Consider the following 21,500-nt stretch of genomic DNA (forward strand, 5'->3'; position numbering starts at 1 on the left):
AGGAAATAAAATCTTCACCTTGAGGGTGGCAGAGCACTGGAACAGGCTGCTAAGAGAGGTTGTGGAGTCTCTGGAGACATTCCAAACCCGTCTGGACATGTTCCAATGTGGTGATCCTACTCTAGCAGGCGTGTTGAACTAGAGGATCTTCAGAGGTCCCTTCCAACAACCCACCTGTGATTGTGTGTGATTCGGTGATAGAAAGGTTTTTTCCACTTTTTGCATCCCCTCAGTGTATTTTACCTTTGTGACTGTGAGGGAACAAGAAGGAGGGGAGAGAGATTAGAGCAAATAATGAAGAGGAACATCTGTCCAGCAGTTCTTAGATTTTGAAATAGCCTGTTTAAAGGCAAGATTCTTCATTGCCTGTTTAAAGGCTGAGCTATAATTAAGACACCACCTTACTGTACTGGATCTGAGGCTGCTGAACCCAGACTTGTCATCTGTGCCAAAATGGGAGCAATTCATTTCACTGCAGAGGACAGCCAGTAAGCAGATTTGTGCCCCTGAGAGGCAGGTTCATTCTCTTGGATTCCATGTGGATACCTAACACAGACCTGTTTAAATGAAGCAAGTCTTTTACCCCCCATCCAATGTAACCATGTAAGTGTTAGGTTTTAACTTAACTAGCTCTAGGCAGTCTTTGTTGCTGCTCCATACCCTCACTCTGTGCCAGCTACCTCAATGCCCTCAGCCTTCCAGCAGTGTGGAAAGTCAGTACTGATGCTTTGGGAAGAGGTCTGATGCACTCTGGGCTTCACCCAAATGCCAGCTGTGCTTTGGCTCAGGTCCTCTTAAGCACTTCCCCTACCTACAGTCTGGCTTTTGATGAATCGTAGAGGAGAAGGGGAAAAAAATAAAGTGGGGATTTTTTTATAGAGAAAGGTTTACAAAAAATAAATCCACCCTAATCTGTGAAGTATTAAAAGGGGATTTAGAGAAAGAAATGTAATCATATTTTAATTTTAATTCCTCTGTAATTAGGTTTTTTTTTTCACAGCATTAGCAAAACTTGTTGTTCATCTGCTGCTGCTAAGGCTGCTGTTCCTACGAGTTGCCAAAGTCACTGTCTTTGAATTGGTTTCCCTGAAAGAGGTTGCTAATCTGGGACAGGTCGTTTTAATGGCACTTCTTTTTCACTGTTGTGGCTAGGGATGGGCAGAGTTCCTCTTGTCCCCAAGAAGTTACTCTTGTCATTTAGATTGAAATTGTAACAAGTGGGCACTTGAGTTGAAAGGGCTGTGCATGTCAGGGAGCCGCTTAGCCTCTGCTCATGCTTGTAATCACAAAGCACTCTTTAGGTGTTCTGTGGATATACAAACTCCTTTGAAGTGTTTATTTTTGCATTAGACTTCAGCTAGTGGATTCTTCCAGGTTAGTGATGTTTTATGGGTAACTACCAGTTTTGAGGAGAAGTGTAGGATAAGAAGCTGCCAGCCAGGTCCCACGTGAGCTGCAAATCTAATTGGCTTTTTGGCTTCTGACTCTTGTTGGCAGATCATGGAAAAGAGAGAAAGCAAAGTCCATACCTGCTTATTTTGCTGCCTTGCTGCTGCACGGAAGGTTGGGCTTGTGCACTGACTCAAAGTAGCTTTCAGTTCTGACCAATGGGTCAGGACAAAGCAGATTCACCTAGACAGAGCTGTAGTTCCTGAGCAGCTTTTTTTCTGCCTTACTGCTCCCGACTTGAATGATTTACTGTGATGTAACCTCTCTTATTACGGTGAACCAATGGAAGATCTAGCTTGAACCTTCTGGAGTGCCCTGTTTGATGTGGTGTCTCTGCACTGCTTTTGTTGCAGCTCATCTCTTTTGTGCAGCTTATCTCCATATCTCTGTGCCTTGTAGGCACCCATATTCTACCCAGAAGGTTTTCCCATAGAAACCTGATGCCTGGAGGAAAAGAAATGTTGGAGTGCTAGTCCAACTATGGCATGTTGAGGTGTTTTTACTCAGAAGCAGCAGATGAGCATGTACCAATGGAGGTGGGGGCAGGTGTGAGTGGCACGTCTGCATTTGGTTTTGAAAGGAATGGGCTGCATTCTTGCAGGCTCTTTTCTTTATATAACCTCTTAATAGAAAGGAGAAGAAAAAACAGATGAGCCTTTTGTCATGGTTGAACAAATTCAGTGTTTTCCTGTGCTTAAACTTTTGTGTGAGTGTGACTTTTCTTGAAGGAGTCAGGTACCTAATCTGAGAAATGAATGGGTGGTGGTTTTGTCAGGGATGGGTCCTCTGATGGCTTGCACTGTAGGTATGAGGGTCCGCATAGACCATTCTTACGTGTGTCGCAGGGCTGAGATGCTGCAGTTCTCTGTGAGATAAAGTAGTCAAGCTGAAAATGAAACAAAGCTCTAACTGTATCCCTCCTTGTGTTTAGCAGAGATAAACTACAGTGGAGTCTTAATGCTGCTCCGTTTGGCTTCTGGCAGCAGCTTTAATTGGTAAAATGCAGATTTTTTTTTTTGATCAAGAGAGGATTATTCTTGTTATCAGTCTGGAGCATCTTATTTCAAGATGAAAAGGCTTTGCTGAATTACAGATGCCAACATTTTTACAAAGCACTTTGGCGATTGACATCTCAAAGAGAAAGTATGATTTATTAGCCTATAATGGCTAACACTGAGCACTGGGCTAGGTCCCACTGATTTGCGAAATTGCTTAATAAGAATTGCCTTTTTGTGTGATTCAAACCCCAGGTTTTTCAAATAAACTTGGAATATAAAGTGTATGAAACATTACGGACCTGGAAAGGGAGAAGGGTAATGAGGCTGTGTAGCTGAAAAGAAATGAAAGGCAAAGGAAGGAAGAAAGAAAGAAAGAGAAGGAGAAAGAAAAAAGAAAGAAAAAAAATCAGAGAAAGAAAGATCCTCTAAATCCATCTTGGTAGTGCCTTTTTACAGTAGTTTGGCTGATCTGTTGGCAGGGTAAAGATTAATAACAAGCCTTGTCGCTATCAGTACCTGCTTGTCGATTCTCTGTAACAGGGCTGTCTGTTCAGCATGGAAATTATTGATTAAATAAAAATTGCTATTAGATTGTGATGTGATCCATAATCACAAACAATGGTGGACATTCCTCTTTCAGATCCCAAGCCATGCATCAAGTTTTTCCTTGCAGTAATTTATATTGTGCTGACACTCGCACCCATTAGGCTTTTATCCTCTCCTACATGTGTCAAGAAAGGGCTAAAAGGAAGAACAGCAGCAGCACAGCAGCAGGTAGGCGCTCACTGCATTTGCAGAGGGAGGCACAACACAGCTATGTCCATCCTTTGCTTCACACTGCCTCAGCAGTGATTTCTGCCAGTAAGGGCAACAGCCCTGGAATTCAGGGATCTTTTTCAGAGTGTTTCAGTGAGGGCAAGAGCTTGTTCCATGAGTATTTGCACCTAGAACACTCACTGTCTTTTTTCTGCAGATTCACAGATTGCATCGGGTTGGAAGGACCCTTAAAGGTCATCTTGTCCAACTTCTCTGCAGTGAGCAGGGACACCTCTAACTAGGCTTTTTCTTCTGTTGTTCCCTTAGCGCTGGTTTTATTGGTGATCCTTGTTTAAGGTACAGCGATGGGCAAGCCCTCGCTGTCATGACAAGTGTGGAAAGTGAGATTCAGTATGGTTTTGTGGAGTTTATTTTAGTGGTCTGGAGTGTAAAAGACTTTCATGTATTTAACTCTGATCCTTCCTAATTTGAGGATGCCAGGATAGGAGTACTTCAGTTAAGACTGCATCACTTCAGGCCGAGTTAATTAAAAAGATAGTATCTCATTCTTTATAGCACATGTGAGCATGGTACCAACTTTCTTCCTTCTGTGAGAGCCTTTGTCTAAAACTAGAGGAAGCTTAGTCAAAATGTTTTTGAGTATTTGACTGTTTATGGGACATATGACCAGACAGCTTCTCCATCCCTTTTTCTCAGAATACCTTAAACAATGTCTACATAGATACATGTCAGCACTGATCGGCTGGTCTGGCTGCTAGGGATAGGCACCCCTGTGGCTCTGGACTGTGCTTTGGATGTCGTCTGCCAGTTACCAGTGCTGCGCAGGATCGCTGCAAGTGTTTTGTACCTCTGTAGAAGAGTTGAATACGTAAGTTTAGCACGCTTTGGGTATTCAGTGATTTATTTCTTTCTGGTTGATGCAATTTTTCTTAAAGTTAGTAAATTAAAGACTTAATCCATTAAACACTTATCAGTAGCAACTGTGTATTTCTGTGCCCCCCTACCATTCAGGTATTTTTTGCATATCGTTTTTGTGCCCAAACTATTAAGGATTGTATTACCACAGATAACCCAGAAAACCCTGCCTGCAGTACTTGACCATTTGCCATGTTACACCCAGCTTAAAAAGTGTTCAACAGTGAGCTTAGCTTACTTCATTATGCAGGGCAAATAGGAAGTTTTCAGGCTTGGCAACTGTCATTTAAATCAAGAGACCACTTCATTTTGCAAAGCCATAGCATGTGCCTCCAGTGCAGCCACTTTCTCTGCATGGATCAGAGCCAAAGGATTACCAGCCAGGAAATTAATTGCCAAGGGGATTCCGACACTTACGGTTAGTAAAAAAGAGCCTGAACAAAGAAGTGTGGTTTATATCACATTCTGGAGGCGCCAGGCTCCAGCTCAGACAGTTTTTGGATGAGAGTGAGTTGCAGAGATTCAGAGATGCCCGTGGAATTACTCTTAGACTTCTAGGGTTGACTGCCAGCGTGAGTCTGTCCTGTTCAGGTGCCATGGTGGTATATAGGAGACAAGATGAATCTTGGAGATAAACCAGACTATTGAGTATTGATCTTTAGTTACCAGAAGCTCCTGTAAGTTCACTGCTAGTCAGTTAAAGTTAGTGTGTCAAATGCAAGAAATAAAAAAAAAAAAAAAGTGTTAAGTGATGTGCCCATGTTCTATTGAGAGATCCTGTGCAGTTTTCATTCCAACAGCTTGAACATATGTCTGTAGTCTAGCTACAATGTAAGGCTGCCTGTGGCATATACAAGAGAACAGAAAATGTTACCCTGTGGTGAGGGAGAGATGAAAGTCAAAGTACCTCTACCTCTGTTCCTTGGAGCATCAAGGGTGATGTCACTTCTAACATGTGACAGAGATCATTGCTAGGATGTGAGAGGGATGACCAAGCCTAGCATGGATATGAAAGGTAAATTCTAAATGGATGTCCAGTGGAAAAAAGCTGAGGAAGGTCTCAGAGGAGCAATAATCTGCTGCTTGTTAGAAATCTTCCTTTGAGGTGTTAGGAAGGAAGTGCCCCAAATACCTCCTCATTTCTGTTGTGATGTCATGGCTTTAACACACTGCTGCTTCTGTCACCCCAATGATAGGTTAATTCTAGCAGGATCTCCTCTGTGATGGAACAAATGTTACAACATACATCACCTAGCAGGGGTTTTGGTAATATTTATCACTGCCACCATTTTTCTTTGTAGTCCCTCTGGAAAGTGGTGTATGTTTTTAAGGCACTACATTCTCAGCTTTCTTAGTTTGTTTTTTGTGTGTGTGTAATTCATGGCAAAACGTGAATCAGGCATTATCTCCTAATCTGGACTGCAGCTTTTGTAGATCAGGTATAAGGAGACACTAAGTGCGCTTACTGAATAAAATCCTGATATTGACCAGCTCCTTTCTGCAGACAAAGCATTGGTATTTTTATCATACAGATGACTTGAATGGGTCCATGGAGCAAGCTTAGGACCCTCTTTAAAAAAATAATTAAAACAATTTACTGATTGATTTAGACAGGAAGATTCTGCTGAGGAATTTGTTTCGTTCTGAGTGGCTCAGTATTAGCTGTCTGGAACCATTAACAAAGTACTGAAAGGAGAAGAAAATGCATAGGTTTACAAAACCTGGTCCAAGGTTGAGCTAAGTGGAGTGCCTGCTGTGCAGCAAGTCCTGTGTGCATGCTTAGTGTTGGGGCCATGTGCTTAATGTAGCCTGAAGAGCAGATCCTGACAGGTACCTTGCTGTTTCACCCTGTGAGGAGCATAGGATTTTCAGTAAGAGAAGGCAATGGTTCCATTTTTCCCTAAGGGATCGAGTATTCTGCTTATTTCTGTGTAGATAGGTGACCTGTCGGACCAGTCTGGGAGTTTGGAAGACTTTGTAGTTGAAATGGTATGTTTTTAGGTTTTCTGTTGGTCTTGATGTCTCCTGTCATAGAATTACAAATTGGCTGATGGGATTAAGTGGTTTGTCTCTACTAGCATAAAATTATATAAAGCTGCTGTAATCTATGGTTACATTTTAACTTAAAGAGCTTGCTTGCAGTGTATTTCCAAACTGCAAGGCCAGTGTATATTTTAACAGAATCCTATCATTAAAGGTATATAATTTTTTGTAAAATAGCTTTGGCTTTGTACATTCATTTGGTGCAGAAGAGATGTTGGAATACTTTGATGGGTGCTTTTTTACTTCCATTTTTTTTCTGCTCTAGGCATATTTACTGTTGAGCTTTTATTTCTTGGCTCCACCAGTTTGGTCTGTGCTGTGGAATATAAAGATTAGAAACCCCTTCCATTTTATTTTCTTGTGAACATGCCCTGCTCTAAAAGAAAATGTTATTACTTTGGGCATGGTTTGAACCCACAGCTCAATAACTAAATAGAAGAATTGCTAAAGCCCTGCTGCACCTGAGAGTTGAGACTGAGGGGAGAGCTTCTTGCTCTCTACAGCTCCCTGAAAGGAGGATGTAGTGAGGTGGCCATTGGCCTCATCTCCCAGGTAACTAGTGATAGGACAAGAAGAAATGGCCTCAAGCTGTGCAAGGGGAGGCTTAGGTCGGATACTGGAAAAAAATTCTTTGTCAAAGGAGATGTCAGGTATTGGAACAGGCTGCCCAGGGAGGTGGAGTCACCATCCCTGGAAGTGTTCAAAAAATGTGTAGACATGGCACTTTGGGACATTGTTTAGTGGACATGGTGATGTTGGGCTGACAGTTGGACCTGATGATCTCTGAGGTCTTTTCCAACCTTAACAATTCTGTGAGTTCAGTGTGCATGGACCCAGTCGAATGTAAAGGGCTCCAGGTTGCTGTAAGAGCCTGTGTGAGCAAAGCAGCTCACAGAACCAAGACCTGTGCATCTCTGCCAGGAGCAATGGCTGGAATTCATCAAGGCTGAACAGTATGAGGGAATAACAGTTAATTTCAAGTCTAATATATACAGCAGGTCTGATTTCCATTGAAGTCAATTGAGTTATGGTGACAGGAAGGAGTCCTCTCTAGATTTTTGTCTTCATCAGCAATTTGGGAAAACATCCAAAATATTTAGTTCTCCTGTTTCATGTACTTCTTACTGAATCAGAATAATATTTTCCTTCTTCACACTATTTGCAAATAAAATGAAATACTTTATTGTAATTCCTCTTTATGATGACTTCTTTCTCAAGCATGCTGGCAGGAGTCCTCTGTGGTCTTTGCCAGTGAGTAAAATCTAGAAACAGAACACATGCCTTTAAGTGTGCTACACTAACATCTGTAGCAGAGCTCAGTGCCAGGCTGTTCAGGTTTGGGGTTGTTGGGGTTTTTTTAAGGTAAGGCATGTTTTTCATGTATGTTTTTTGTTACAGATTTTACACAGCTCTGTGTGAGCTCAGGTTTGTAAGGAGAAAATCAGCTATTGCTTGTGTAGGGTACTGCCTGTGAGGGAGTTTTAATGGGGTTTAACTTGGTTTTCTTGAAAATCCTGCAGCAGTTGCATGTAAAATCAATTTTTATCCCTAAGTACAAAGATCATGAAGCAGAAAATTTTGAAGTTAAGCCTCAGGTGGCTTTCTCTCCTTCTGTATTGAGTCACTCCTAGAAGTACTAGACTGTATTTTCTAGGCAGCATCCAGTAGGAATCTCAGACCTAGTGGAGGGCAGGTGTTTGGTTTCAGGACGGTCTTTACCTTCTTCCCTTAACCTTTCCAACTGTAGGAAAAACCCTGCACTTGTTTGTGCACTGCTGCTTTAACTAGGGTGATAGAGTGTGTAACAGGTTTGTGAAGAATGTGGAGCTCTTTGCAACGAACATCTCCTCTCCAGTGAGCTTATGGTGAAAGCTAACATTGCACCTCCTTGTGTTCATGCCATAGAGATGTTTCCTGATGGCTGCATCTCAAACTGTAGCACTCTTGCCTGTGGCCAGCTTTCATAAAGCCTGTGGAGAGAGTCTGCATCTCTGTGTGATGGAGAAAGGAGGAAGGAAAGTTGGCAGAACAGACCAGTGAACTTCAGTCACTAATGTGAAGGCCACCATCAGTTTCATCACTTAAAACTCTCAGCAAGCAACCTTGTTTAGTCTCTCCTTCCAGCCTGGCCTTTTGAGTCAAGTTTAAGTTCTTTATCATTGGTGCACGCTTACCCTTGGCTTTTTTCTCCCTCTGCTCTTCTTGCTAGCTTGTCTTGGGTCTTTTGGTTTATGCTGTAGACACCAAGTGACTCTAAATTTTTCTCATGTGACCTTTACACAGAAGGCAGGTGAAATGTGAAGAGCATAAAAAAACCCATAAAAGTCAAAAGTGAGCCAAACATGGATACGTAAGGTTATTTTTCATTTCTGTGTGTTGATGAAGTCTTGGTGAAGGTGGAAGTTGTAATGGGATTCTACCTGTCATGTTGGCTTCTCCAAGAGGCATTACCCTCCAGCAAAAGGCTTTCTTGCTCTTAACATAGCAGTTGCGTGCTCAGCGCAGCTCTCAAACTGTGTGTCTGAACCCGCACAATTTGCACCAAGAAAGTTGCTGGAACAAGTGGAAGTTGGAGGAGTGTTTACCAGTGTTAATGTACTGGTGTGGGGCACAGAATGCAAACAGCTGTGCAGAGGAGCATGCTGCAGAGGAGGCTGCCAGAGCAGGGAGGTAATGCAGACAGCAGGCAGGTAGGAGAAAGTAGGAGGGAAATAAATGCATATATCAGGCAGGTAGAAGAAAGTGGTTAGGAGAAACAGCAGGAGCTGTCAGCTTACACTTGGCCCCTTGTGCTCTTTCAAGTAGTAGGAAGGGCATTTCTTCCCTCCCAGTGCCCCAAGAACTTAGTTGTCCTCATGGTCACCCAGTTACATCTTGCCTTGCTTCAGCAGTTCTCAGGACAGCAGGGCATACTCTTGGAAGGCAGAGACATTACCAAAATACCCCTGATTGAGAACAGTTGATTTTGGCATCTGGTTCATGGTTTCCCCATTCAATTCCTTTACTTCTCTGCTTTACCTCCTTCACATAAATGCAATTAACCCAGTCCTTGGGCAGGTCACAGATTCAGGTGGTTGAGAGAGAAGTGGAGCTTTTAGTTTTGGTAACATCAGAAAATGTGGAAGCTGTGATACCTTGCTTGAACTAAGGCAAATTCAGTACAGAGCACCAGTCCTGGAGGATCTAGCAAAGCCCTGTTATCACAGCAGCACGCTTTGAAAAATGGTTTCCATACATTTGGGGAGGAAAAAACCCAATGAAATCTGGAATTCCTGTAACATACCAGCTTCACCTATTAACCTCCCAGATAGTAACACAAGAATGAAGCCTTCAGGAAAGAGATGGCACTTGATTTTAGACAGAGTTATGGAAGAGAACATCAGAGAAGAAACAAAGCTGAGAGTAATCAAAGCATCTTTCCTACCACTGTAAAAGTGGAATGATTAATGTCCACAATGTTTATGTTGATGTCCTGGCACAATCTCATTTATTAAATTTTCAGGTTTAGGAAATAAAGAGCAATTTCTGGCTGTTGCTTTATAGCTGCACATTCTTACACAGGAAATCGAGGGAGAGCTGTAAACTATTGCCCTTGATGGGGCCGCGCTCTGTTGCTATCAGCCTGAAGTGTCCTGTTCATGTGAATATACATGCATTAAACGAAACAAGAACAAGATGTGATCTTATTGGGAAAGAATCCCTGCAATATCCCATAAGTTCCATTCCTTCCACAGAATGTCCCAAAGCCTACCAAAAAGCTGTCCAAAATCTGGAAACATCAGTTCAGGCTGAAGGACTGAGTTCCCCAGCCTGAGGAGCAAGCTGTGTTTGCCCTGTTGGTATTATATCACATCGCACTGGATAAGTGCTCTATCAGAGATTAAAAGAAGGTCATGCTGTATTATGAACTGCTGTCTTTATTTTTAGGATTAGATAACTTTTTTCTTCCTCCCACTGATTCTCTTTATGTCCTAAGGGCAGATCCTTTCTCTTGGGTCAGGAATGTAATAAGGCAGGTTTTCCTCTCTCCAGGATATTGTGTCTGTCTCACTGTGTTTAAATTGCCACAGAAAGCTCTTCTGAGCAAAATGCTGTGTTTTCTTTGTACCAGAGCCAACGATTGACGTATCCTTGGGGACTTCTCAGTCTTTATCATTTAAACATACAAGTTGGGTATGTTTAACCTGTTGATAGGCAGTGAAGGCTACTATGGAATTTCTTGCAAGAGAACAAAAGGAGAAGCAGAAAGAAAATATTTTTTTGGTAGCACGTGGGGATTGAGAACTTTTCTTCTGTTGTTGGTGCAGAGAAACGCAAAAAAGTAAAAATCAGGCTTATATTTTCAGATGAAACAGGGAGGTTGGAAGAAAACAGTCCTGTGGGGTTGTGTCCTTTGAATTAGCGTATTCCTGTTTATTAGTAGTGCAGTTTCATGTTTAGAGAGCAAGACTTCTTACAAACCCATATTTGCCTGGCCTTGGTTAAACAGCATTTGGGACAAAAAGATGACTAGTGCTCAGGTTTATAATAAACTCCATGAAATGCAAATGTTCATTAATTAATGTTAGTTTGACAGCTGTCAGTTTTTGTGCATTCCTCACTTCTGAACCACCATGAAACAGAAGCAGTCTTTTACCATGTGCTGTACTGACCCCAGATCTTCAATACATTTTTTAATATGACTGTAAACACAGTTGTCTCCCAGCGGCAATTGTGATGGCCCAGGACAGCTTTTGACCCGTTCTGAGTGTTGTAATATCTGCAATATCTGATGAGGAACCTCAACCTGCCCTTCCTGTGGGAGTGCTCCCTCAGGTGCCAACCAACCAGACTGACCCAAGCCCTTCAGACCAAGGCAGATGAATAAGCAGTTTCTGAGTCATTAAGGAGTGGTATTGAAAGTACAGCAAGAGCTTCCTAAGAGAAGTGGTGGTCTGTTTCAGGGCAGAACAGTACAGCATCTCAGCATGTCCAGAACATGATGAGATCCCCTGCAATCTGCCACTTTTCTCCTTTCTTACTGTTCCCATCCTCTCTTCCAGCTCTTGGTTTCTATGCTGCCCTTTTCCTGTTCCTGTCATCCCCGTCCATCTACTTCCATAGGCTGTCTCAAGTTATAAATCATTACTTTTCAGTTGACTTGGGCTTCTAATTTTGATCCCTCCCTTTCTTCATTGACTGCTATTGCCAGTTCTCAAGCGACAGAGATGGGAATCCAGAATGGCACAGTGATAAATGAGCTTCAAGCATGAATTCAGCTGGAGTGCTGACTGAGGTCTAATTTTTTTCTTCTTATAATTAAGTATTAACAGTCATGAACATAGAGTTCATCTATAAAGTTTGTAAAATAGTGTAAGCTATATTTCCTATTTTACATATATTTCACTCCTTTTTGCAATCACAGAATGGTAGGAGTCAGAAACTTTAATGATTTGATTTTTTCTTAGTGAGTAAAACCTTTGTAGTCATACTGGAGTTACAAACATTTGCAGCACAAATTGTTTTAATCCTTTTAAGTACTGTTAATAATTTCTCTCACATCTAAACCCAAAATATCTGATTACTGAAATGTGGTGTGTCACTAGTCCCCTCACTTAGGTTTAAAAGTGTGACCAAATCTAGTGGGGAAGGCGGGGGGGCGGGGGCATTTGTCACTAGTGGAAAACTTTGAACATGAAGTATTGAGAGTGACTGACAAGATGAAACACGGCAAGGTGAGGAGAGCAGTGTGCAGGCACAGGAATGGTGCATTCATTATCCAAGGAGGAAATTGCTGTGCAGTGCTTCGGAGATCCAGCTGATTCTGACTGTGGACATTCTGTTTCAGCAAAGGTGTCAAGACTGTCGAGGCACTGACCTGTTCTGGGCCAGATCAGCAGATTGTATGCATTGTCATGTTGCTAATCAGCTCTAGCAGAGGTCTGTCACAGCAGCATTTCTCCATAAAGTATGCAGGAGAGCCACAGGGACTCTAAGAGAATGACAATAAATGCATCTAAAGGAAAGGAAACAGGAGTGGAGGTAACGATCTGAGCTTCTCCACAGGCATGTGCCTGTGCAGATGGGTAGAGTTCTTCATATATGGCTGTAGCTTCAGCTTGGCTTTAGGAACTGCATCCAGCTTAAGCGTTTGTGACACCAGAAAGGTTTAAAGCAGCTTAAGTGCTTCTTCCTTCTCAGGAACTAAAAATGGTTGAAGTACTTATGCCACCCTAAGGACATGAAGTCAAAAGCATACTCTTGACTTGCGCAGCAGGGAGGAGACATTGGGCTGTTTAGCCTGGTTGTGCCTTGAAATGATCTTTAGGAGGGAAAGGACAGGTGAGATCCATACCTATTTTCCAGCAGATAAGAGGACATTAAAAAGCACATGTTGTTCTAACAGAGTCACAGGGGTTAGAGAGAGAGACTTGATTGCAGTTACTGGAATGTGTCCAAAAAGTCTGCTGGGGATTTCACTCCATGGAGATGCAGGAGTTTTTTTCATCCTCACAATGGGATTTCTATTGTCACAGGATATTTCCTGCCTCACCAGGACCTCCTTTATATCCTGACTTCTTTACAAAGTTTTTGTCTGTCCATCTTGCTGTGGAGTTAATCTTTGTCAAGATGTTAATGAGGTGGTAGGGAGGCCTGCCTGATGTCATCTCTTAGTTGCCTAACTACCTCAAATGGTAGTGAGGATCCATGGATTGCATCCCTGGGGAGCAGGCAAGCATGGCTACTTGCTTAAGCACTGCCCTGTCACTTTACTGAATGCTGATACTCTTTTTACAGTCACTCAGATATCTCAGGAAGCTGTGTAGGTCAAGAACCTCAAAAGTATGCACACCACTCATGAACAAGTGACTACTTTTACTGGGAATGAGAGACCTAAATACTTCTGTGCATGTGGACTTTAGCCTTCCTGGGCCGTAAATCTCTGTCTCTGCTGTGGCTGTAGGTTTTGTTTCCCAGGGTTTATTGTTAAGAGAGGTGCATTCACAAGGTATGGGGTACTCAGATGCGTTGGTAATAGTCTCAAGTTCAAAGGGAAGGAGAGATCTTACACCTAAGCAAGGACTGAGAAATTTGAATTCTGTTACACTGCATCTGGTGAACTCTGGTGTGCATCACACACTTCTGGTTGAGAAGGTTGAAGTTGTACTAGAGCAGGTGGACAGATGGGCTAAGAGGACAATTGAGGAGGGATGGATCAACAGAGTCCTGCTAGTGGCAATGAGGAACCTCAGAACAAAATGACAGGCAGGATATAGGGACTTCCACACCTTAAGCCAACTCCCTGGTGCAGCTGCAGATGAGCTGTGGTCAGCAGTCATTCCACTGCCATGCATCCTCACCTCTCATGCTGCTTCTATGTAGCAAAAGCAGCAGCTCGGCTGGTTGAGGAACTTTCTGTGGCCACACAGTACAGGGGGAGATTTGTGATAGAAGATGGCTTAACACCTGCTTCTGCTTGTTGTCAGTAGTGAAATTTAGTGAGAAGTTATTTAGCAACTCCTTTTGAAATTTTTAAATGTAGGGAAGGAAATGAGAAAATAGAAGTGTGAAATTTTCAGGGTGGCACTGAAATTTAAACCAGTTTTCAGCAATGGTGATGTACCCTCCACTGTGCCACTGACTTACCACATGATACCAATGCAGCATGGTCTCTTCCCAGTTTTTTCCTAACATATGCTAGGGTAGTTTGTCTAGGTTAGAAAGCACAATCAGGAGATTTTTCCAATGTTTTCTACTTTATCCACCAAATAACACTTAGCTTTCAGATGCAATCTCAGCAGCAGGTGACAATCATTTTTTTTTCTGTTGTTCCTAACTCATTCCACCAGTATGAAGAGGCTTTCCTCCTGCTGTTTGACTACTGTGAGAGCACATTTGGCTTTTGTTTCTGTATTGAATCACTAATGGGTACCAAACAGTCAGCTAGGATATGCTTAGATACTCCATTCTTCTAAAAAACAGGTGGAAGAGGGAAATGGAACACTAAGATTATTGCCGATCATACCTCCACCATCACCTCACTTCATCTGCTACAGTATGGAGTAGCGTGCGCAGCGTGCATTGCTTATATGAGAACACGTGTGATTTTGGGTGTTCCCTTTTTTAATGTATTTCTTACCATGTAAGCATTTATGCTTCCAGCATGCTGAAGGTTGTGGTCCTTGTTAGCTCTGGTTTTCAGGCTTCCCCAGAAGACATGACAGGCCAACTTCAGCCTTGATTTCAATGAATTTGGTGGCTTTGTTTTTCTCTGGAATCGAAACCCATCTCAGAGCTGCCTTTTCAAAGCCAGAGAGTTCTGAGAGCAAGATCAGTATTTAGGTCAGCCCACTCTATTCATTTTAGTGTATTTTGGAAAGGAATTATAGTAACTACATTTAAAAAACAGGACAGACTGAGGTCTGGTAACGAGCATTGAAGTGGCATGAAAGTGACTGTAAATGACCTCTGTTTAGCAGCCTTTTGGAGCTGTGTGCAGTGGGAAATAGCTAGTAGAATACAGGCTTTTAAAGGGGGCTTTTTTTTTTAGGGGTCAGAAATTCTTAATAATACAGAGCTGGTGCTTCAGAGCCTTGTGTTACCAAACCTGACACTAGGGAGTAATATCATTGGCTTTCACGTGCCCATTTACTGTAATAAGGATTACCACCCTAAGTAAAACTTGCAGGTTTGGGCCTACAAAATTAAAAGAAAAGCCTTTTCACAGCCTGAAACTGCATCAAAATTCAATTTCACCAGAAAAATTCCTTCTGATCTAGTCCCTGGAATGTGACATTTCATGGGTGTAATAAGGTTACAAACAGATTATAAATTGAAACCCTATAAATCCTTATTGTACTCTACCAAAGCTTCTGCTTTGCATAATACTCTTATTCCTGACTGTTCTTTGTTCTACAAGCTCAAAACTATTCATTCCCTCTCATAATAGAGACCAGGGAGCAAAAACCACTGTGCAAAATCCAAAGGTAATTATCTGAGTCAAAGAACCTGAATGCCAGGGTTCACAAACTTCTGAACTTTTTTAATTGCTGTTGTTTGCACATGGAGCCCTCCCTCTTCTTTTAAACATGTAGTAAATACTGCACATTGGCTCTGCCAAATTATAATGACAAAAACTCACAGTGTAGGTTTAGTTCCTAGTTTATATTTTTCTAGTTCTGCCTACATGTCCACAGCAGATGACTGACCAGTTTTCAAATCATAACTTGGGTGAGTGAGGGCAATTAAGCCTAGCCCTCTGTGGTCAGAATTACAAATGTTGTTGATCTCCCTACCTGAGAGCACTGCTGGTTTCTACTGTTGGCCTCTTAATTATGCTGATTTAATGTCTATCAAGTGTCTTCTTCCAAACCAGCCTTACAGTATTTGGGGACATTTATAGGTCTGCTGAAATACCACCCGTCCACAAAAAGCAATTGAACAGTTTACCTGAATGCTAAAGGAATTACCTAGATTAGCAGATGATGTCATAAGCTTGTTTCTTTTAAGCTTCACCTGAAGGTGAGTGTCCTCAGAAAGGTTGAATAAGAATGAGATGGCTTTGCAGGAGAGCTTTCAGAGGCTACTTGGGAGCATCAGTGCAATGAGGGAAAACAGCACAAAGAGGGGTTTGATTGTAGGAAGAACAAGAGTAGTAGGAAAGGAGTGACAGGATAAGAGAGCAAGGCAGACAGGTGTGGAGGGACACAGTTGTACAGGGACCTGAAGGTAATCACAAGTGGAGTGACAGATAGAGGTGATGATCGAGTCACCATCCTGGGCAAGCTTTGTCAGCCACTGCAGTGAGCCCAGACTGGGGAGGGAGTTAGGAAGGGAGTTTTATACCCATGAGAAAGGCCAGTTTTAGAGGATGCTCATGCTGATAAGGGCTAGAGGTCTGGAGGGCAAGAAGCAAGCTCATTTGCAGGGACAAAGAGAAAAGTGTCCTGTGGAGAATTTCTCTGAAAGAGCATCCCTGGTGCCTGAGTGTCTCCACAGCAGGAGGTGAAAGGAGGTGCTGTTTTGAACTGATTGAAGTTTTTGTATCAAATGGAAAGCCTGTGTCACACTCAGTTTTCATTTCCCTCCTGGCCTTGTAGGTGTAACCAAATAACTCATAATCTGTAATGTTTACAGAAGGATTTGGCAAGAATTACTTTAATGCATTGAGTTTTGTTCTGTTTCAGTAAATAGAGGGCATTGTACTCTTCCAATGCCATTTTCCAGAGCAGGGCATCTGTACAATTTTGATACAGGCATGTGTAGTAGGAATGGACTGCAGATCTGCACTTGAAGCATAAATTCCTGCAGATTACTTGTACTTTGTCCAGCACATCTGCTCTGTTCAGGCACTCGGTGCCCCATCACAACTTTGAAGCAGTGGCAATAAAGTTTCAGAAAGAGAAAAAGAGCAGTCATCTTTTATAGGCAGTGCACATCTGTTAGCTATGGTGATGCTGCATAATTGTGAACACAAGTGGTTTTATTTGGTTTTCTGATTGTTTTCAGGACATCAGAAAAGATGGAGATTACCTTTTGTTGCATTGTGGTGTGAACTACTGAGTTTCTATGCGGCTGGTTTTCTTCTAGCTGCTTACAGAGGAGACGCAGATTTCAGGACTGTGATCATAGGGAAGCTGTAAGGAATTTGTCTAGTACCTTAATGGCAATAGTCACATTCGCTGAGAAATGCGGCCATCTAGTGGCACAGCTCTGGAAGAAGGTCCAGCAACAGAGAGCTGTCTGAGGCAGGGTTTCTCCAATAGAGTCTGGGAGGATGAATCACGTAGCTGCTGCTGAAATTCCAGCCTTCATAAACCCTTGACAGTCCGGGTATAGAGTGCTTGTGTTGTTTTCTGAAGCTCTGCAAAGAAAGTTAGGCAATTAAATCTTGAAAAAACAAACCAATCCAGAGGGCGGGCCTGATTCATCTGCTTGTTTCTGCTCAGAAACACAGCCATCGGGAATTAAATCCATATTGAAATAGTTTTTGTTGCACTGGATCTTAGTGAAGAGATCAGAGCAAGCTACGTTTCCAGAAGAGTAAAAGGTGCACAGCCTCATCCTGTATCCAGCTATGTTCACACGAATTGCAAAATCATAGAATTATTAAGTTTGGAAAACGCTTCTAAGATCATTTTGTCCAATCATCAGCCCAACAGCCCAGTGCCCCCTAAACCATGTCCTGAAGTGCCATGTCTACACCTCAAGGAGTGGTGACTCCACCACCTCCCTGGGCAGCCTGTTCCAATGCCTGACCACTCCTGCAGTAAAGAAATTTTTCCTAATATCCAATCTAATCCTCCCCTGGTGCAGCTTGAGGCCATTTCCTCTCATCCTAGTGACACAAGCCTAGGGCAGGTGCTGCTCCCAGAGACTCTCAGGTAGAACTATACTTGGCAATGGCAGAAGCTGCCATGGTGGATGCTTTGATGCTCAGAACTTTTTGTCACTTCTGTGTGTAGGGTTTTGGTTCCCCTGTCACAACCTGTGCACTAACTAATGCATTTATCAAAAGGAAACATGGGTAGCAGGGAATAAGTTTAAAAATGGGATGGAAACTTGGTTTAGCAGGTCTGTTGATTTTTCAGGTTGGAGGATATGTTTTTAAAGGTTTTGTAAACCTTGTTTATATTGAGTGGCACTTAAGGAAGTTTTTCTTGGTCCAAGAAAGCATTAGTGTGGATCACATAAGTAGTGCCGTGCATGAGATTATCCAGGATCCTTTTAACAGTCTGTATCCCTGAGACCTGATCCAAGGCCCGTCAATGTCAACAGAAACAAAGCCATGGACTTCCAATGAGATCTGTAATTTGAGCCCCATGATTGCTTTGGAGCACAGATGATCCTTTATTAGCTCAGGGTCCTGGTTCACACCTGAACCTCTGGTGCTGTTCAGTGGAAAGTTAGAGTAGGGTTGAGGAGGATGTTGTGTTTCTACTAAGATGTAATCTCTCTTCTGCCCAAACAGCATATAAACAATGACCACATACACGGTGAGAAGAAAGAGTTTGTGTGCCGGTGGCTGGACTGCTCCCGGGAGCAGAAACCGTTCAAAGCCCAGTACATGCTGGTGGTCCACATGAGGAGACACACAGGGGAAAAGCCACACAAATGCACTGTGAGTAAAAGGAGCTGAGCTCCAGGCTCAGATGAGGGAGCTGGGACTGTGCAGGGAGCAGAGTGATGCAGATGCTGCACTCCCTGATCTCTCATCCATCGGACATTCGTTGGAGACTGCCATGTCTGCTTCACCTCGCCCGTGTGACAGGAGCTTTAAGAGAGGGGATTCACTGGGAGATTTGCCCCATTTCCTCAAATATAGAGTGTAAAGAAGACCCAAAAGACATTATAAAGCAGAGCTCCATTTGCTTAATTATTGCAAATCCAACAAATCAGAAGATAAATTGCGCTGGGCAAGGTTATGAAATGTCTTAGAAAATTTCTGAATATATGTTGGTCAGCTTTTACTGTTTCCTGCCCGTCCAAACATTAAAGTTAATCCAGGCTTGCTTCTTTCCTGCAGTTTGAAGGTTGTACAAAGGCCTACTCCAGATTAGAAAACTTGAAAACGCACTTGAGATCTCACACTGGAGAGAAACCATATGTGTGTGAACATGAAGGCTGCAACAAAGCTTTCTCCAATGCGTCTGACAGGGCCAAGCACCAAAACAGGACTCATTCCAATGAGGTAAGTAAGCACAGCTTAAAAAAAAAACCTTAAAATTTAACATCAGACAGGCTTCCAGTGTGGTTGTGGAAATTTATTGCAGAAGACAGGCACAGAAACCATCAGCAACCTCGAAAGAATGTAAATTCTGGATGGCTCTTACCAACACATACAGACCTAGAGGGACTGCAGGTCATTTTATTCGGTGTGAGAGATTTGAAGGATGGCTCTGATGGCAACAAGTGCATTAACCGAGGATGGACCCTGGTTTCCCTGGAAAGCTGGGACTGTTTTTCTCTCTAGAGCTGAGGGGCTGGTCCAAGACCCAGAGTGCATCCCCTTGCCTAGGTCGGTGGTGACACCTGGTGGTGCCTAGCTGGAGCTCCCCCTCCACTGAGTATCCTCTTTTGGCTATTACAGACAGCTATGGAGAAGTCTCCAAAGTTTGGAAAACTTGGGTTGCCCTGTAACTTCTGAGTTAACACATTTTCCTTCTTCACTGGGTTATTTCACTCTCTGTTTCTATCCTGATGCAGTGGAGGGAAGCTGATTTTCCTCAAGCAAATCAGCTGTGGCAGTCAGAGATCTCCCAAACTTCCAGTGTGACACCCCTTTATTACCGTGTGTTTCCTGTTACTGCTGCCGTCTCATTCAGGAATCACACCATCTTCATGCCTTGTCCTTGTTTTGTTGCCCTGTTTCAGGTTACACAGGGAGTCACATCATCTCACTGTCACATCTTGGAGCCCAGTCTCTCCTCCTTGGCTTGTCCCTATAGTCCTTCACTTCTGGCCTAAACCTCAAAGAAGGGCAGGACTGTGTGGTGTGGAAACCACAGCAGCTTTATCCATTTCCATAAATCTTGTATGCTTCTCTAGCTTTCAGATCTGTCTCAATCATTGACTAGGGCTGGAAGAATCTTCTGAAAGCATTCATCTTGGTCAAGTCATCAGGTCCCTGCAGCATCTCAGGAGTTACGTGTTGCACATCTCTAATGCGTATCTCTCCTCACCCTTGCAGTGTGTGCTCTCAGCAGCCCAGCTAACAACTGCACTGAAGCCCAGCAGCAGTTTTGTGAATTTTCACCAAGTCTCAGCCAATCACTGACTGAGCTTTGTTTTCATTCACTGTCTGAACCAATCTGTTTGTTGCCCAGTTGGTGAGTAAGGTCCTCTTAGACTTAAAGACATGACCTGTGTTTTAAAATTGTGATTTCCTGTCTAGCAGCAAGTCACCAACAAAAATCTGCTGCTGTGCATCATTTCTGGTAGGTGCAGCAGCAAGGACAAATGAAGTTTCCTTCCCATTTCATTATTTCACAAAGAAACAGACCAATGTTCTTGGGTAGCCTGTACTCATGGAGTGTCATGAATGCTGCTGTGGAAAGTGCAGACCCAACTTGGCACTAGCTCGCAATGCCATTTTTGGTTGTAAGCAGGTATCCTATGGACAGAGTCAAAAGCAGATGACATACCTCGGGGCAGATATGCCTTACACGTGGAACAGAGCTAACTGACCTTTCATTTCCATAGCATCTTGAGAAAACCTGCAGAAACTTTAAATTGCTCATGATTGGCCCTCTTCTGCCTATTCAAATAGGCTGACATCAGTGGGAGCAGGCTCAGGCCCTAGATAGCTACGAAGAAGCTGCATTTGTCAAAAACTCCCCAGTGCCCTGTGTAAGCAGACAGAACCCCTTTCAGGAACTCTGTATGAGGGTCTCTTTTTTCTTGAGGGCTAGTATAAGACTTTAAAATAGTAGTTTCTTGAAAACAATTCAGTAACAAAAGTGAGTGAATGATCCTTTGTTTTCTGAGGCAAGTAAGTGTTTTTGAAGAGCGCAACTCTTTTTTCTAGCCCTCTCAGAATGAAAGAACAAAGTCTTTTTAAACTACAAGACAGGGAATTTACTTCATTCTATGTTGTTTAATGAACTAGAGAATTTCACAAAAAAGGAAGTGGGCTTTTACAAAAGTGATTAGCTATGCTAGTAGCACCAGTGCATATATTGCTGCAAGATGGATTTAGGAAGGGCAGGTCCTGCCTCACCAACCTGACCTCCTTCTATGATCAGGTGACCCGCCTGGTAGATGTGGGGAAGGCTGTGGATGTAGTCTACCTGGACGTCAGCAAGGCCTTTGATACCATCCCCCACAGCAAACTCCAAGCTGTCAGCCCGTGGCTTGGACAGCAGCACTCGGCACTGGGTTAGGAACTGGCTGGAGGGACAAGCCCAGAGAGTGGTGGTGAATGGTGCCACATCTAGCTGGCAGCCAGTCACTAGTGATGGCCCCAGGGATCAGAGTTGGGCCCAATCCTATTCAATATCTTTATTGATGATCTGGAGAAGGGGATTGAGTCCACCATTAGTAAGTTTGTGGACGACACCAAGTTGGGATCAGGTGTTGATCTGTTAGAGGGTGGGAAAGCTCTGCAGAGGGACCATGACAGGCTGGTGGATTCCAACAGGGTGGCATTCAACAAGTCCAAGTGCTCTGTGCTGCACTTTGGTCACAACAACCCCATGCAGTGCTACAGGCTGGGGTCAGAGTGGCTGGAGAGCAGCCAGGCAGAAAGGAACCTGGGAGTAGTGGTTGATGGATGGCTGAATGTGAGCCAGCAGTGTGCCCAGGTGGTCAAGAAGGCCAATGGCGTCCTGGCCTTCATCA

At 43.1% G+C, this 21,500-nt stretch overlaps 1 protein-coding gene across 2 annotated transcripts in view; it reads left to right on the plus strand.

Moving 5' to 3' along the window:
* The window catches only part of GLI3 (GLI family zinc finger 3), a 211,373-nt gene that overhangs the window by 181,400 nt on the left and 8,473 nt on the right, over positions 1 to 21,500 (plus strand). For both annotated transcript variants that reach the window (XM_054160988.1, XM_054160989.1), the window contains 2 exons: positions 18,133 to 18,282; positions 18,688 to 18,852. In XM_054160988.1, the coding sequence (XP_054016963.1) occupies positions 18,133 to 18,282; positions 18,688 to 18,852 (315 nt within the window). The remainder of the gene's footprint in view (positions 1 to 18,132; positions 18,283 to 18,687; positions 18,853 to 21,500) is intronic.

Source organism: Dryobates pubescens, chromosome 4, assembly GCF_014839835.1.
Source record: "Dryobates pubescens isolate bDryPub1 chromosome 4, bDryPub1.pri, whole genome shotgun sequence".
NCBI classification, from domain to species: domain Eukaryota; kingdom Metazoa; phylum Chordata; class Aves; order Piciformes; family Picidae; genus Dryobates; species Dryobates pubescens.